This window comes from Uloborus diversus, chromosome 3 (genome assembly GCF_026930045.1).
Source record: "Uloborus diversus isolate 005 chromosome 3, Udiv.v.3.1, whole genome shotgun sequence".
Classification (NCBI taxonomy): domain Eukaryota; kingdom Metazoa; phylum Arthropoda; class Arachnida; order Araneae; family Uloboridae; genus Uloborus; species Uloborus diversus.
Window position 1 is genome coordinate 205,182,163 of NC_072733.1, and position 17,085 is coordinate 205,199,247.

Here is a 17,085-nt window from a genome sequence, read left to right on the forward strand (position 1 = left end):
ATTTACATAAGCCAAATCTATATACCTTTGTAATCTTGAATGGCAATGACATATCTAGCCCGCTTTTTTAATCCCTCTAAAAAGAATTCAACTAATTCTCGAATATCTTCAGAATTAGGTGACTGGAACGTGAATTCCTCTCCACGAACGGTGGCAATACTGAAACTTTGCAGAAAGGGACGTGTTCCTCTGAAATGAATAAATATAAATAAATTATTTTAAAAAATGCAATAGTTAGCAATTGCTAAGTAGTTTAACTATTATAAAAGGAATGTATGAATAATAAATAAAATGAAGTTGAAATGAGATACTAACTTCTGACTAACAATAGTAGTCACTTCAGGAAATGAAAGCTCTAGTAAGACTTGTTCTTGGTCATCGACAACATAAACACCTGTCCAATTTATGGCAAGAATCACATCATTTTTCGGTAAATGAGGACCAGCAGATCGTAAAGCCTCATAAAATCTTGAAAACAGCAATGGCCATTTGAATTTTGCATAGTCAACAACATCTTCTTTCACTCTAGGTATTGGCACTCGATCACGATAATAATAACTCTATAAAGAATATGAAAAATGAAATCAGGGAAAAAAAATCAATTAAATTATAGCATAGTATAATAATATAACTTTGAATTATTCATTCATGATATACTATAGTTGATAAAATTGCCATCATAAACCGCAAACCCAATGTTAAAGTGCTAAATAAAGTCAGACACAGCCATACGCCTATATACATATCCTTATATAACCAAAAGTGACAAAACATTGTCTACATGAGATATTTTCCGAATTCCTAGAGAAATACATAACACATTATGCTGTAATTTTAGTTACTCAAGCTAACTTCTAAAATAAATTTCATAATCCATGCATTTAGTGCCCCTACAACAAATTGAAGAGAAGGAGAAATGTTTTTGATTTTACAATAAAGCAATAAATTTATCTTTTGGGACATTTTCCAAGCTTTCCATGGAAACAAAATTAAAACTAATAATGCATTCAAACATATGCATTTATTGGCAAATTAATATGTTCAGAAAGTGCAACTTCACTTTTTATGTCCATGTTTTCATGAGCTGTTACATTTGCAATACTATCTTAGTTGAACATTATGAGCTCTGAGCAGGGCTGAGGAGTCGGAAGGAAAAATAAGAAATTTGAAACTTCTCAGTCTGACTCCAGCTTTATTTATTTATTTATTTTTCAATTTTCCCCCCTCATGGGAAGGGGGGAAACCCCTAAACATGGATCGAAATATCAATTCCTTTATAAGAAATTTTCGCTTTGTATTTGTATTGTAAACTTAAGTGGCATACAATGTCAGAAATTGAGTTTGAAAATCTAATTTTCCAATAGTTACGATTTTTGAAATGAGATAAAATTTTTGATTGGCAAAAATGCTCAAATTGGAATCCTTCCTCACAAAGCAACCAAAACTAGCTAGCTAGGTCACCTGAACATCATGGAGCGATTTCTTCTTGGTTGGGGTGGGGAAGATTTGACACAAAAATCTATGTTTATAAACAATGAGGGGAGCAAACACTTGAGGTGGAAATTGAAAGTCTCATGAAGCACAACACTGAAAGTAGTTAAAGTAGGTCAAAATAGCGAACACTGCAGACAGTGAGGGATACAAGGGGAGGGTCCTGGGAGTCATGACCCTCCCCCCCTCCTAAACCGTCAACAATATTATCCGTCTACATTGTGTTCAAACAATTTATGAATAAAATGCAGAAAATTTCAGTAGTCTTTTCAATTCATTAATGAAAGTAAATATTTGAAATATTAATTCTTTTCATTACTTATGAATTTAAATAGTAACTTATGATTTTCTAAGTGCCTTATTGGCTGATTTGGTGCCTTTTTTTGCTACCAAACAGTTTCAGAAAGTTTTCGTACCCGAAACCGTAGGTTCACTCAAGGGGGAGGAGGGTCATTATTCCACGTGACCCTCCCTAAAATGGTAGTCTATATCTGTCCCTGACTGCAGAGCACATTTATTGGCACACTTGAAGTTTCAAAGCTATATTTTTTAAATGATCATTTAACACCCCACCTCCCCACACTACAAAAATTAATAGAGGTACATTTCCTTGCATGAAAGTTTCTAATTACTGTAAAGGCACTTACATTTTCGATGTTTTAACATTTCCAATTTTCGCGAGCTCATTGTAATCAGGAAAATTTAAGCATCATATTTTTTTTCTGCACATTTTTAAATTTTCTTTTATCTTCATGTAAAATTCGCAAAATTTTTAGCTCCCGAAAACACTGATGTCTTTATTTTTGCAAAAATGTTTGCTCTCAAAAATGAGTGCTTTTACAGCATATTAAAGTAATAAACATATAGTTTCAAAATATTTTAAGAGCATTAGTGGAAAAATACTAACAGCAAAACCGTGTTATAAATGATAAATTTGGAGGTATTAGTTAAATACTTTTCACAGTTTAAAAAAAAAAAAAAGAAAATCTATTATTTGCAACATAAATACTTAAAAGCTAGTTTCACAAGTAAATCTAGGCAACTATATGAAATATATTTTTCATTTAGAATAATACCTTCTACCAAAATCTTTGTCCAGTATACTTCAATGATTACAAAACTCATACGTGTGAGGAGAAAAAAAAAAGACTTACTTTTTTGCAAGCTGTAATGACTAAGCTGGCCCATCGCTCAAGACTTTTGTCACCACTTTGCAAACAGTAGTCAGGAATATAGTTGGGAAGTAAAGATATCAGACGTTCCATACTCAAATCTAATCCATGTTCAATATAATACTGTTGAGCAGCAATCATAGCCAAATCTTCCTCCTATAAAAGCAATAATTTAACCTCTATCTCCAGAACCTTTAACCAATATATACATTTATTTGAATGATAAAAATATAAATAGTAAAAAGAAAAAAGGAAATGATAAATTTAACTGTAAATATTACTTATGCAGTTTCATTGCTTGACAAAAAGCACATCAAAGCAAAATAACTCTTTTTATTGTTAGTTTTGATGAAATATAATGAAAGTATCACTGAAGTTAACAACTATGATGTACCTTATCACATCTATATTCCCCGAATTTAACTCCTCTAACAACTTGTTGGAAAATGAGATTTGTGGCAACAGCATCTTCGGTAGGGTCATGCCAAGGTGCAAATATTTCTTTCCTGAAAAATAATCTCCAAGGAGCATTTCTTTCCTGGGCCCCTTGCTCTTTTGCATACTGTTCACATTGTGATATGGCATCCATTACATGTTCACCACCACTTCCAAGTGATGATACCTAAACAAACAAACATTTCAATTTCATATGGATGTAATTTCATATTTCACTAGCATATTTGTAAAAAAGAGAAAAATAAAAATATTAGTCGATCTCGCTTATAATGAGCCTTGATTTAACAAGAACCAAGATCTACAATGAACTGGAAGTATTTGATTGGAATTGTGTTATGTCTATGGGAGTATAACTTGCTACTAAAGAGTAAACCCTGCTTAAAGCAAGCAATACTTTTATGATTCATAAAACTTCTATTGACTTCCAACTGAGTTCAATTTTTCTTAGAAAAATTCGTTCAACATTATGAATTCAATCCAAAGTATGCAATGAGTCAAAACCCTGAGGACAATAGATGACCGACCTATTTTCCACAGTAGAGAAGCATTTAAAAATTTAAGGATAGCAACAATAATTACAATACACAGGAGAAGAATTTGAAGTTGAACTACCCTCACCATACTTAGATGTGCTTTGAACATACTTTGATGTGCTAAAAAACATAAAACTTTTTTCTAAGTCAGGAGTAAAAATGACAATGTTTTTCTGGCCATGAGTTTTCAAGAAAAACAATGATACAAGAATGAGGACAAAATCAAATTAGTTCTGTCACCAAAGAGGATATTTGGTTTTAAATTTATTCACACAGCTTGTGCTTTCATAAAGGATTTGCAAATAGATCTTTAAAATTATGTTTTTTTTTTCACAATTAAAAAGTTTATAAATGACTTTTATCAGTTAATGATAAAAAATAAAATGCTTTTCTGCAAGTTTGTGACAAATATTCAGACATAGGAGCTGTATCTATTTGTTTTTTTTTTCCTAATGATATTATGTTAAAATTCACATGTTAACTATGTACAAAAATCAGAATTATTTGTCTCTGAAAAGATCATACAAGTATTAGAGTAACTTTTTAAAATGCACTTCTCACAGAATTTTTCTGGAATAAATTTAAACAAATAGCATCACATCAACTATGTGCTATAAAAAGACTTCTAGAATATGCATGCCCATAGATGAACCTTTTTTCCCGTGATTAGTACAGTAAATTCCCGATTATCTACCGAATAGGGTGGCACGGTAACCACGGATAATCCGAATACTCAACTCCCGCTACAACGCAATCCGACTTACGCGAAATGGCTATAACGTGATTTTTTCCCCGGTAAAGAATTTTATTCCTAACGTGAATTCTTCACCCGCAACATGAAAATTTTCTGAAGGGAATCGCCGTTTTTCGTGAATGGACCTTCATCCCTTTGGCATCACTGAGAGCGGAAGTTCCCACACTGTACTAGTCTAAACATTGCTTATACAAATAACTACTCCTCATTTTCCATTTATTATTTTCATTCTATATGGGAAAGTTGATGAAATATAATGACACCTAAGAGCGCTGTTTCATTTAAAGTTTGTGAAGATAGAAGGAAAAAATAGAAAGTTTCAACAACTATAGTGCATTTGTTTTTCTTACTACGTACCGTAGTGGTTTATTTTACGTCTTCCTTTCCCATTGATCATTGACTTTGTGCATCATAGCAGTTTTTTATGTTAAATAAAATGTTTTTTTTTAAATACAATAAATAAAAGTTCATTTTTTTAAAGAAACAGTAATGTATAGTTAAGGAATGGTTTTTAACAGTTTGAAGTGGTGTTTACAAGTGTCTTTAATCGTATAGGTATGTTTATAAAAGTTTTTACATATAACCTTTTCCACAACGCGAAATTTCAACTTATGCGAAGGGTCTTGGAATGCATCCCTCGCGTAAGTTGGGACTCGATTGTAATAGGTAAAAAACTATACTAGTATATACGATGGCTAAAAATACTTAAACACGCATTTAAATTATAGCTTAAAACATTACTACATTGCCTTTACTAACATTGAATGTAAAAGTTAAAAACGAACAATAACATAATCATAAGTTTGAAAAACATTCAATAACCGTTTAAAAAAAGAAAATGTGGAAAGACCCATGGATAATTTGACTGCCGATAATCAGGAGTTTACTGTGTTACTGATACAGAAAATCATGGTTAGTTTTAAAGGTTTCCATTACCTGGAACTTGATGAACATTTAAAAATGAATATACTTTGTTTTCATTGAGATTTAAAGTTTAAATTCAATAACTCATCACATATTTTTGAGCTACCCTTTAATCACAAATAAGATTTTTTTTTCTTAAACTAATAACAGTTAAAATTAAAAACACCAAACATTTTTTGTAGAGAAAGAAACACTTCAATGTATACTTTAAGAGTCTACTTGTAAAGTCCCTTTTGATAAATTTGGTTTATTTCTCATTTTTAATGACTATTTTAAGATACATTAAGGGAGGAAACCTGATTGGATGGGTCAAAAAATCTTTTTTTTTTTTCAATGTCATAAAATGTTAGTAAAACAATTCAAGAATACGTAGCCAAAATTTCAATTAGTTCCAACGTTATGAGCAAAATGTTCACAGCAGTTTTTTTTTAATCGTGTTTTTCTAGAAACAACTTCCATTCAACTGGTGTGCATTCTAGCACAAAAAGGTTATAGATCAATCATTCTGAAATTTTCTGTGAATATTCTTTATTCAATTACTCTATATGATCCTACTTCTGGGATGATAATACTATTAAAAATATTTTTTTGATGTAAAAACTGGGTTTTGTGAAAAAAAAATTGAAGAAAAACATGAATTTTGTGATCAAACACCTCAAAAGCATGAAATGTTTTTTTTTTATTTTTTTTTTTTTTTTATCAGAATTAGGTTCATATTCAGCAGAAATATGTTGTTAATGATTTAAAAAATTGTAATGACTACAGATAAAAATTGTGGCTTCAGGAATGCACACCAGCAACAAACTGATGGCGACCATCCATGGACATCAGCTTCTAACTCCTCTATTTCTGGCAGAAATGACTTGAAAAAATTACAAAGCGTACTTGAAAATAAGAATAAAATATCTTTCAAGTTTGAACAAATTCTGATTATTCCTTCCCTGTTAAAAAAATTCATGAAAAACACTAAAATGTCTGCCTCCTAAACGGGTTTCCCCCCTTAAGTGATTTTGCTTTTTATTAGGTACAAAATTTTACTTTATTCACATAGTTACCTGTAAGAAATAATAATTTATAAATTGATGTAAAACCTGTGTAACAAACAAGAAAAACCATGTATTTACAGTAAAAATAAGAAACATGAACGTGAAAAATGTAATTGGATTACTATTTTACTCTATGTAAGTACAGGTTGTTTCCTTTTGTTCTTTTTCCCCCCCTTCTCTTTCTTTAGTCATGGGATGGTGTCACTTTTTGGTGTTTAACAATTAAGGTTTTTGAATTTGTTTGCAGCTGTTAATTTATTTTATTGATATGTTTCAGCAAAAAACAAATGGGCTTCGTTTCTATTCAGGTGTTTCAGTATTAGTTAATTTATACTAGTTCTTTACTTTCAAGGGTTAGTAATCTGCTGAATATCTTTTTGGTGGGTAAATGACACTTACCAACAGGCTCAAGTCTAATACATTGAGTCCCAAAGTATAACAAAAAAAAAAAAAAAATGTGTGTGTACCTGTGTTTTGTGCTAGCTTTGTCTTCACACTATGTTTAAGTTTTGACCTCTTCACTGATTGAGCAAAGAGAGCCACATAGGAGGGAAAACATTAGGGTCTCTATTGTTCAAACTTAAAAATCCAAACCCAAAAAATTAATCTAAATATTTTTTCTTTCTCTCCATAGATTAAAATTTTTAAAATAGGAAATAAAATATTACTTAAAAAATATGAAACAATTGTTTATTTATGTGAAGGTCTTGTACATTTGCCATCATATTTATTCTTACCAAAGCAATAAGTGTAGAACAGAGCTGATAGAGGGACTTTTCACAAAACCCAAGATTCAGCTCATAAAATTCCAAAGAACCCATGCAATAAAACCAAAGATACTTGAACTAATAATTCTTAAAATTTATTCAACTTTTTTGTAATTACTACTATAATAGTTGGTTGATTATTAATCATAAAAATGAAAAAGTAAAAATATATGGCAATTAAAACTAAAATTGATCTCTTAATAATTTTTTCATAGAAACTATTTCTCAAAAAATAAATAAATAAATAAATAAATAAAATAAAACTTTTGTGCTGCAAAAAAAAAAAAAAAAAAAAAAAAAAAACGAAAAAAAAAAAGAAAAGGTTTTATTGATGGGGTCATTCTCTAGAAAGTGTAACTTTTGAACGTAAAAATTTTTCAATTTCGAAACTTTTTGTTTTCTTTTACGTGAAAGTGTTACCTACTAGAAGTAACCATAAACAATGGGCCAGCCAAAGTTTCAATTATTTTATTCATAAATTAAAAAAAAAAACCTTTAATGTTTAAAAAACAAGGGCAATTTAATATCAAAGTAGTAATTTTGTTAATTGTGAAAAAAATGAGATAGTTTAATGATTAGTGGGAATACAACATTAAGCTCTCTTAATTAAAGTACGGCTTGATTTTTAGTTATCCTTTTAGTTCAAATGTGTGTTAAAAAATAGTATTTAGTAAATTTGCAAATATACTGGCAAATTATAATTTTGGTAGAATGCCTAATATTGATGTATTTCCCCTCCATCATTTATTTTCACCTCAAAAATAATGACATTGTTACGATCTGTCACGGAGGTAAGGAATTTTCAATTAATATAGGCCTAATGGATAAATTTTTCAGGGACATATTTTTTTTCTTCTTCATTGCTACAATCTGCAGATGTTAAACATATAAAACATGTTCACTTCTTTTTTAACATTAATTCACAACCCAGAAATTCAAGTTCAGGGAGGAGATAGTTTACAATAACCACACTTAGTTTTTCAAACTAAATCTTTTTGTTTTTTGACAAAAATCTCACAACTTCTTTATGGCTGAAAATAAACAAGGGGGCTCTCTTGTATCATAGAAAATAAAATGTGATGTCATTACTGCCACATGTTAATGAGAAATGGTGTTTTGTGTTAAGGTAACAGAGGTGAGAATTTATTGTGTGATACGGTAACTTATCCTACTAAAACGAACTAAAACACAATATTAAACAAATATATACTTAAACAACTATTATTTGAGACACTTGTGAAAGGAATAATAAATAAATAAGTATATACTTTTAATTAAACAAATTATTAAGCAACATAAAGTCACACCAGGTGTGACATGTCCCGGAGGTGAGAATTCACATGTTGTGAACCAAAAATATATAAAAATAAAAATTATTGTTAAAAAATTGCTGGCAGGTTTAAATAGATATATTTTTGATGAAATTAAAAAGCATTGTTAAATGAATTGTTCCTTAAAAAGTTTTACAGTAAAAGGTGTGTGACAGAAAAGTTACACTTTTTGAAGATTGTCCCTAACATATTGCTACAGTTTTATAGCCAGTAAAATAAATATCCAGAATATATTTAGAACTTAAAGACAAGGACATAGAGAGAATCAATACTTGCCTTGTCAAACAAAGCTATGTATAACGAAAAACCAAATTGATCTTTCAGGCCAATTTTTTCAGCAAGTTGAGCACAAAGCTCTCTAGCAGTAGTAGCAGAATCAGCTAAAAGGGTTTTTGTATTTCCATCCATAAATGTAATAGGGAGCATCAAAGGTTTCTTTGATTTAGTAGCTTGCAATTCTAACCATGAAGGTGGTTGCCCTCTAGTACCATTCATGAATGTTCGTCGTAAACGATCTTCACAATATGGAGCGTAACCAGGAGGGCCTTCACGAATGAAATTCAACAAATACTTCACAAACTGAAAGAAAAACATACATCTTAAATAATTATAACTTGCTTCATTAATTTTTTTTACAATTAAGGATGAATTGGAATTTTAAATACTATTTGAAACAATTTTATTCTTACATTGGAGAATTTTTCACACGTTTTTAAAATGTGGCTCAGAATTTTTGCTCTTAGAAGACATATTTAATGCCCTCAATACAATGTAACCTCACATAAAACACAGCTTTGTACTACACTCACACAAAGTTAGTAAACGGGGCAAACTACTATTTGTTTCATTTATACAACACTAAAACAAATTATTTGTTAGACACATGGCAATACCATTAATTGAATTCCATAACATAGCTGCAAAGATGCAATTAAATGTGATTTAAATGTTATCTATTAAGTCTGATAGTAAAAAATGTTAACTGATTTCAGCACACATTAGATTTAACACAAGTTCCCTCTCTCAGCAGAAAAAAAACTGGAATCAAGTTCTGTATACGAAGAAACCTTTCATCCTTGAACTGAATAACTTTTATCAGGGCCGCTCGGAAAGTGAGTTCCACTTTGAAATTAAAAAAGAACAAGTACAGGGTAGAGCAAAGAAATTTATTATACAAAAATCCACCACCCTTACGCTATTTTTCGACATTGCTCAGGCGATTTTTCAATTAGTGCTACAAGTTTTTGAAAACCTATTTGCCACCTGTGTAGTCAATCATGAGGACCTTACAGGGTTTTGACTGACGTTTTTGACCATCCTCTGCACAGCCTTGACGCTGCTCCCAGCAACTTTCATTTGTTTTGCCATTTAAAGTCTTTCATTCGCATTTGATGTTACAAAAGGGATGAACTCAAAGAAAATGTTACCCTATAGTTGACTATACAGGTGGTAAAATTCTGCAAAGAGGGTTCACAAAAGCTTGTACCACGTTACGGCTAATGCCTGGAAATTCACGGGAGCTACGTCGAAGAATACTGTAAACGTGATAGATTTTTGTGCAATAGCTTTCATTGCTCTATCTGTACTTGATCCTTTTTAATTTTAAAATGGAACTTACTTTCCGAACGACCCTCATACTACCAAATGTTTCTTTCAAGAATTTTAGTTATCTGGTGTACAAATAAGTTTTAAAGGATTTTAAAGAGATGGGGTCACAAGTATTAAATTAAAACGGACAATGTTACAAAAAACTTCATTTTATGACCTCATCGTTAGGCATTCCTTTTCAGTATGTGGCATTTCGCTGAAGTGGTAACAATATAGTTTTTGTGTGCTCTGTATGTGTCACCCTATGTGCCAACAAAACACAATTTGCGGAAAAATTTTATTTTTCTGCTTCCATTTGAAGAAAAGTGCAGCTGAAGTTCATTGAATGATGCTAAAAGCTTACGGCAATGTGCGATCGATTTCCACATGTGAGTTTTGGCATAGACGTTTTAGAATTGGTGATTTTAATACCAATGACAAAAAGCGCAAAGACAACCACAAAAGTTTGAGGATGCCCAATTGGAGGCTCTATTGAACATAGTACAAAACAACTTAACCGAACTCAGTTAATGCGTTTGACCAGATGCACTGCTGGAAAAACGTCCACAATATGGAGGCATGACAAGGTAATTTTGCAACATGATAATGCTCGGCCGCATGTTGGGTAGCCGGGCAAAACATACCTTGATACGCTGAAATGGGAATTCCTACCCCACCCGCCATATATTCTAGACATTGCCCCTTCACACTACTATTTGTTTTCGTCGATGATGCATGCTCTTGAAAATCAGCACTTCCTCTCTTTTGAAGTCCAAAATTTGATCGATTCGTGGATCACATTAAAAGACGCATCATTTTTTCCAGATGGCCTCCGAAAATTGCTAGAAAGATGTGAAAAGGTAGTGGCCAACGATGGACAATGCTTTGAAAATTGAACATGAATCCATTTTTTCAGAATAAAGCGTCAAACTTGAAAAAAAATCCTTTAAAACTTATTTGTACACCAGATACAATCTAAGAAAGTTCATAAAAACCTGAGATGATTAGCAAAATATTTTGACTCCACTCTGACAGATTTTAAATGTCTGTCATCAACAAAATTAAACGCGTGTTAATGAACTTCAATTTAAAAAAAGAGGTTATGATGCAGTTTATGCAATAAAAAAATATCAAAATATTTTACACATCGTTATCCCAGAGGCTTACAGCTTTTCAAAATTTATTTTGAATGTATCTAAATGAAATTTAAGATTCATCTTGAAAAACTCAAGGTAATTTCAAATGAAAGACCAGATCTTTAATGAACTTTGCAAGTTTCAATTGATAAAAGAGGGGTTACAAGCTTACAATTTCCCCACAATCAATGCTTTCTTATAAAAAAGTAATAATTTAAAAAGTAGTTTTAATTTAGCATATACTGGGTCTTCCAATTATTACTATTTTAGTGAAACTTTACTTAGCTCAATAACATTAGGTTATCCATTAGGTTGCGTGTAATCCAGGTAAAGACTAGGATAGCCAATCTACTTTATAGAAAATAAGAATTTATCCCCTTTCAGTAAAAACATTAACACCATTTCATATCATTGGGTTTTCAACTCTTCACAACCTGTGCAAGCTACACAAAGAACATTCATCATTGAGACACTGAACTATGTTACAGTTAATACAAGTAATACAATCTGCAAGATAAAATACAAGTTGAATAAAATAAACATTTACTGATCAATTACGAAATTAATCTTTAAAATCAGGAAAAAGTGTTATGTTTACATAAAATATGTTTAACATTTTATAATTCATTAAAATGATTTATTTATATTTATACAATTTAAGAAACACATTACTGCATTGTTGGTTTGCTATACAACCTTTCAAAATTAACAAATAAACATTTTTAAATTATGCCATTTCTTTCTCATTTCACAGGGAATTGAGACAATAAGTGAGTGACTGTAAAAGGTTATTGTTTTAAAATAAAAACAAAATTTAATGTGTAAAACTGATCACAGAAATTTCTCGTTACAAGTCAATATCTAATAGAAGTGCTGAAAACCATGAAAATCAACGGTTAAACTGTTTCTGAATTGATTGAGAAGATCAATTGAATCAGCAGGTTTAAGAAGGGAATAAAGAACAAAAATGCCTTTTTTTTTTGCAATCTAAAATATCTCCTAGCTTCAATCTACATGTGGGTTGTATGAAATAAATAAAAAACCTTCCCTAGACGTAGTTATAGACCATTGAATTTAGTGTTAGATGTAAGAAGGAAACAAATCCCCGATTTATTTCCTTCTTAGAACTTATAATTAATTGGTCCCCTAGTTTGCAGCACGAGTACGAGGGGGGACCCAAAAGAAACCGGACTAATGGTGTGATGCCAATCCTAGATGTAATAGAGTGTTCTCCAGCTAGATGGCTCAAGTAGAGACCTCCACAAACCAGCTGTGCAAATGGAGTCAGTTTAGTTGATAACGTCTGATTGTGATGTTGGTTTTCTCAGGTATTGCTGCTTTCCGCCTGCGAACTTATTACAACAGATTTAAAAGAATAAACTGTAAGGTTGAAATTTTGCTTCCTGTTTGAAAAGTCGGCAATGGAATAGCTTACCCAATGCTTCAACAAGCTTTCAAGAACGATGCTATAAGCCGTACACAAGTTTTCGAGTGGTTTTGGGTGCTTTAAACTTGGTAGCATGAATGTTGGAGATCATGCTTGTTCTGATCCCCCTTCAATGTCTTGAAATGATGAAAGCGTGGAAAAAATCTGCCAAAAAATCAACGAGAGTCATCGTTTTACAATTGACAAAACTTTAGAAGAAACAAGGGCGAGTTGGAGCTCGCGCTGGCGATCGGAAGAATGCTCCACCACCATGATAATGCTCCAGTGCACACAGCCTTCACTATTTAACCGCTACTTGGCCTCTAAGGAGTGGCAAGTCGTTCCTCGATCCCTTTACTCGCCAGACCCCCTGTGATCTTTTTCTTTTCCCGTGGATGAAAAAAAATTCTGAAAGTGAAGCATTTTAACGATGTAGAGGCTGTAAAAAGTGTTTTGCAATGGGCACTGGACATGGTCAAAGTTAAAGAGTTCCAGAGGAGCTTCTAACAGTGGAAAAAAAGAATTAACAAGTTTATTGCATCTAAGGGTGAACACGTTGAAGGAGACTAAAGAAATTTTGTGAATAAACTAATATATAAATATTTTACAACAAAAATCCGGTTACTTTTGGGTACCCCCTCATAGTTACTCCAAGTTAACCAATTGAGAAAATTATTTTGAATGTTTATTATACGATCATTCCTTGTTGGTTTACAAAACGTTTGTTTTTTCAGTGCGTCAAAGTCTATATCGTTAATTCCATCAAAGAATGATTAATTAACTATTTGCCATTATTTTTTTTTCTACAACAATGTCATCGGGAGATTCCGATGAAGTGTCTAAAATTTGTGGTTTCCCACAACGGAAAAGAGGAGTTCATAATATTGATAAAACTGAGACATTCGCAATTTTGAAACACAGACATTTAATATATGAATCTTCAACTGCAGGATATGTAACTACTTGTGAGTTCATTGATGGCCCTGTCAAAAGAAGTTTCCTCTTACAAAAAACAAGAACTGATGTGAAATTTCCTACCGATCCAGATTACAATGCTTAACCTGCAACAAATTCCAAAAAATTGAATGATCTGAAAAAACTTTCCAGACAAAAAGAAACCATTTTACGACGTCATGGTGACTTGGCCTACTACATCTCACCAGGATAAAGATCACCTGGATGATTGATTTTCTTTTCTTCTGTTTTTTTCTTTATAATTTAATTTTTACTTCTCATAATTTAACTTTTTCACTTTTGTAATTTTCAATAAAATAAAATAATAATTTCTTACTAATTTCAAAAGTTGTTTGCTATTTTTACCCCGATAAATGTCATGAGTTTTAAGAAGGAAATAAATCCAACAACTTCTACCAGATCTAAAAAAATTCTAAATAATTCCAATATTTTTTCCACGATACTACATTACACTTAACCGAGCTCTCAAACCCATGTACAAAGCTGGAAGATATTGAATGAAAGTTACGAAACTTATACAGTTTTTTTTAATATCCCAAAAATTAGATTTTTGGACTTATTCCCTTTTCAAACCTGACAATTCAATTATCCAATTCTCCCATATAGTGTTGAGTTGGTTGGATAGAAGAAGTCCCTGTGGTTGTTAACATATATTGAATGACCATAACGAATTGTAAACTTCTCTAGTAAACAAATTATTAGTGAAATCAGTTAAGGATCTCCTCTTCTTGGCAGTTCAATGCTATGTGTTAAATCATATCCCCCCCCCCCCAGGAGTCAAATGATGCACCTGTATGTACCACTCTTGAAGAAAAACACAAATGTTTTTATGCATTACTTAACATAACTTCAATCTTAATTAGTTTGTAGCAATTACTTTTCTATGACATTTTGGTTATTCTAGTATATTAAAACACTTACTTTATCTGAAGGTGCAAAACAACCCACACACAACGAAAGAAGTATCCATCCACGAGCATGGGAGCTTTTATTTGGATTGTTAGTCAACTGCTTGCATATTTGACAATAAACCTCATCCCTGTAATCAAAATTAAGGATCAAATAATGGTTACCAGGTCATTTTTTTAAATTAAATACAGTATAAGTTTGACATAACTAGAATGCAAGTGTTATGAATTATCGTAAGGCACCAACAGCAAGCTTAAGTAAACGATGAAAAATGTTAAAAGCAGGTAAAATTTTTAAGGAAAAGTTCTATTATCCATTTATCACAGTATACTTATAGAGATAAAACAGACATTTGTTTATAGATCTAATGCCAAGGCTTTTACATTTTTAAACAGCTTTAAACTTTTACAAAATGTTCATTGTATCTATAAAGGTAATTTAATCCTCTCTATGTGATAAAAGAGAAATTACTTTTGACATGTATTTCAATAAGAAATACTGCAAAATAAATGAAGTTAATATGTTCATTTCTTTTCTTTAGTAGTGTTTTTCACATCTAAAAAACTAAAACTCTCTTATAATGAGAAGTCTACTACAGCAAGAACTTTCCCTGCTATAGTGAATATTTGTTATGATGAGCCTTCCCTCTATATTATTAATAAAACAGTCAGCAAGTTATCAAAAGAATTTAAGTTTTTATGATTGTTTTGGACCCATCAGGAAATTCATGGTTACAAATGAATGAGTACCCATTTAAATTAGAGTTCCATTGATTCAATTTTCAATATTAAACATTTATACTTGGATTCAAGAAATAACTCAATTATACATAAAAAGCTAATGCTGGTAAGTAAGATTTTCCTCAATGTAACATTATAAACTTGACCAGTACACTTTTTCATAGAAACATAATATAGAAGTTGATGCAAAGGATTGAATTAGGTCTTCAAAAATTGAATCATTTAAAGTGTTTTGAGATTTGACGCACATACACTTTCATCATTCAATTTTGAACTACTACATTAGTTGAGAGAATACTCGTTTTTTTATCATTCACCCAGTTATTGTCATCTCAAACACCAGTCGCCTTACGGAAATAAAACCACAATAAGTGAAAACATTAATAAAGACTGGTAACACATAAATGATGCATTTATTGCATTTACTCCATATACATTTTTAGAATTCATATTAGTTCAGAGCTCTTTTCATCTGAGTTTTAGAAAACTTTCAGAACATCAACATAAATTTTTCTCTGTACATTAATAATGGCTGATAAAACTTGTTCCAAAATCTTTTTGCAAATGCTAAGATAAGTTTTTATATAGTGATAACCAATAAACTACTAGAAGTATTTTTCTTTTTCCTATAAAAGAAATAGCAACTTGAATGAAGTTCCCCCAAATGGGGATGGATATTATCAAAATGTCGCCTTACACAGGAAGCAATCACAAATTTCTTTCCCTTTCCTAGAGGACACTTATTTTAATTTAGCTCTAATATTAATTAGTGGGACAACCACTAGAACATTGTTTGCTCTTAAACTGTCAAGGAGTAATAAGCATTCACATAAGAAATTTTCTTTGGTTTCTTTGAGGATCTTACAATAAAAGAGGAAGATGAGGCTTCCCACCACCTGCTTATTATCAAGCTCAGAGCTTGTCTGGAAGAACAAGGGAATAAGAGAAAGGGGGAAAACACCTAAGAGACAGATATTCCAAATCTATGTTTTATACACATTGAACTTTAGGACATGCATCACTTGAAAATGCTTGAAAATTAATTAAATTTCAACATGATGCACAAGTTAGAAACTAAAAGTTAAAGCTCCTATTTTTCCACTCTTCAGTATAAAATCTGATATCCATTTAAAAACATCATGAATGGGGGAGGGGGGAACTCTATATTTCTTTTTGAAATTAAACATTTTGCTTCCTTTTTAATAGCCTTGTTATGAAAAAAACCTTAGATAATTTCGTATTAGGGTGTTTTTCACAACAGCTGATTTTTTAATACATTTATTTCTTGGAATTTTAATGAGCTATTCATATTATATCAACATATGTAGAAATAATAAAGCTTACCTTAGTTCATCTCTCAAAATGCCATGACCAATAATGAAGTGAAGCTTTTCTAAGTTTGAGGTAGGTCTGCTCTCAAGCCAGCTGCTATATGTATCAGCTGCTAATTCTTCTTCTTGCAGTTGGCGGCGAACATCTTCAGTGATTTTGTTCTTTTTCTTAAGAGTGAGAGAGACTAGCTTATTTCTGATGCTGCGTGACTTTTGCTTATTGTAAACTTCAGGTGGAATAATAGACTGAAATCAAAATTTTATTTATATTAAAAATAATAATAGTAATTAGTGTAAGCAAAAATTATGTATGTGTGCTTGAAACAAAATAACTTACAGCATCCATGCCCATTAGTTGTGCTTCTTGAAATTCTTTCGTTTTAATGAAATTGCGTCCCAGTGTTGCAGTAACTTTACTCATCACAGAAGTGTTGTCCTGTGAATAAAAACATTTGCATTTTAAAAACAATTAAAAAGTAAAATAATAATTTTGAACAATGAATTAGT

The 17,085-nt window shown here is 31.3% G+C and overlaps 1 protein-coding gene across 1 annotated transcript in view; it reads right to left on the reverse strand.

The window, feature by feature from the left end:
- LOC129219396 (myosin-VIIa-like) overlaps window positions 1-17,085 on the reverse strand; it is a 157,636-nt gene that overhangs the window by 38,792 nt on the left and 101,759 nt on the right. The window contains exons 25-32 of the mRNA XM_054853784.1: window positions 16,916-17,014; window positions 16,592-16,824; window positions 14,520-14,637; window positions 8,751-9,053; window positions 3,058-3,285; window positions 2,646-2,819; window positions 316-560; window positions 26-189 (exon numbers count right to left, since the gene is read on the reverse strand). Coding sequence (XP_054709759.1) covers window positions 26-189; window positions 316-560; window positions 2,646-2,819; window positions 3,058-3,285; window positions 8,751-9,053; window positions 14,520-14,637; window positions 16,592-16,824; window positions 16,916-17,014 — 1,564 coding nt within the window. The remainder of the gene's footprint in view (window positions 1-25; window positions 190-315; window positions 561-2,645; window positions 2,820-3,057; window positions 3,286-8,750; window positions 9,054-14,519; window positions 14,638-16,591; window positions 16,825-16,915; window positions 17,015-17,085) is intronic.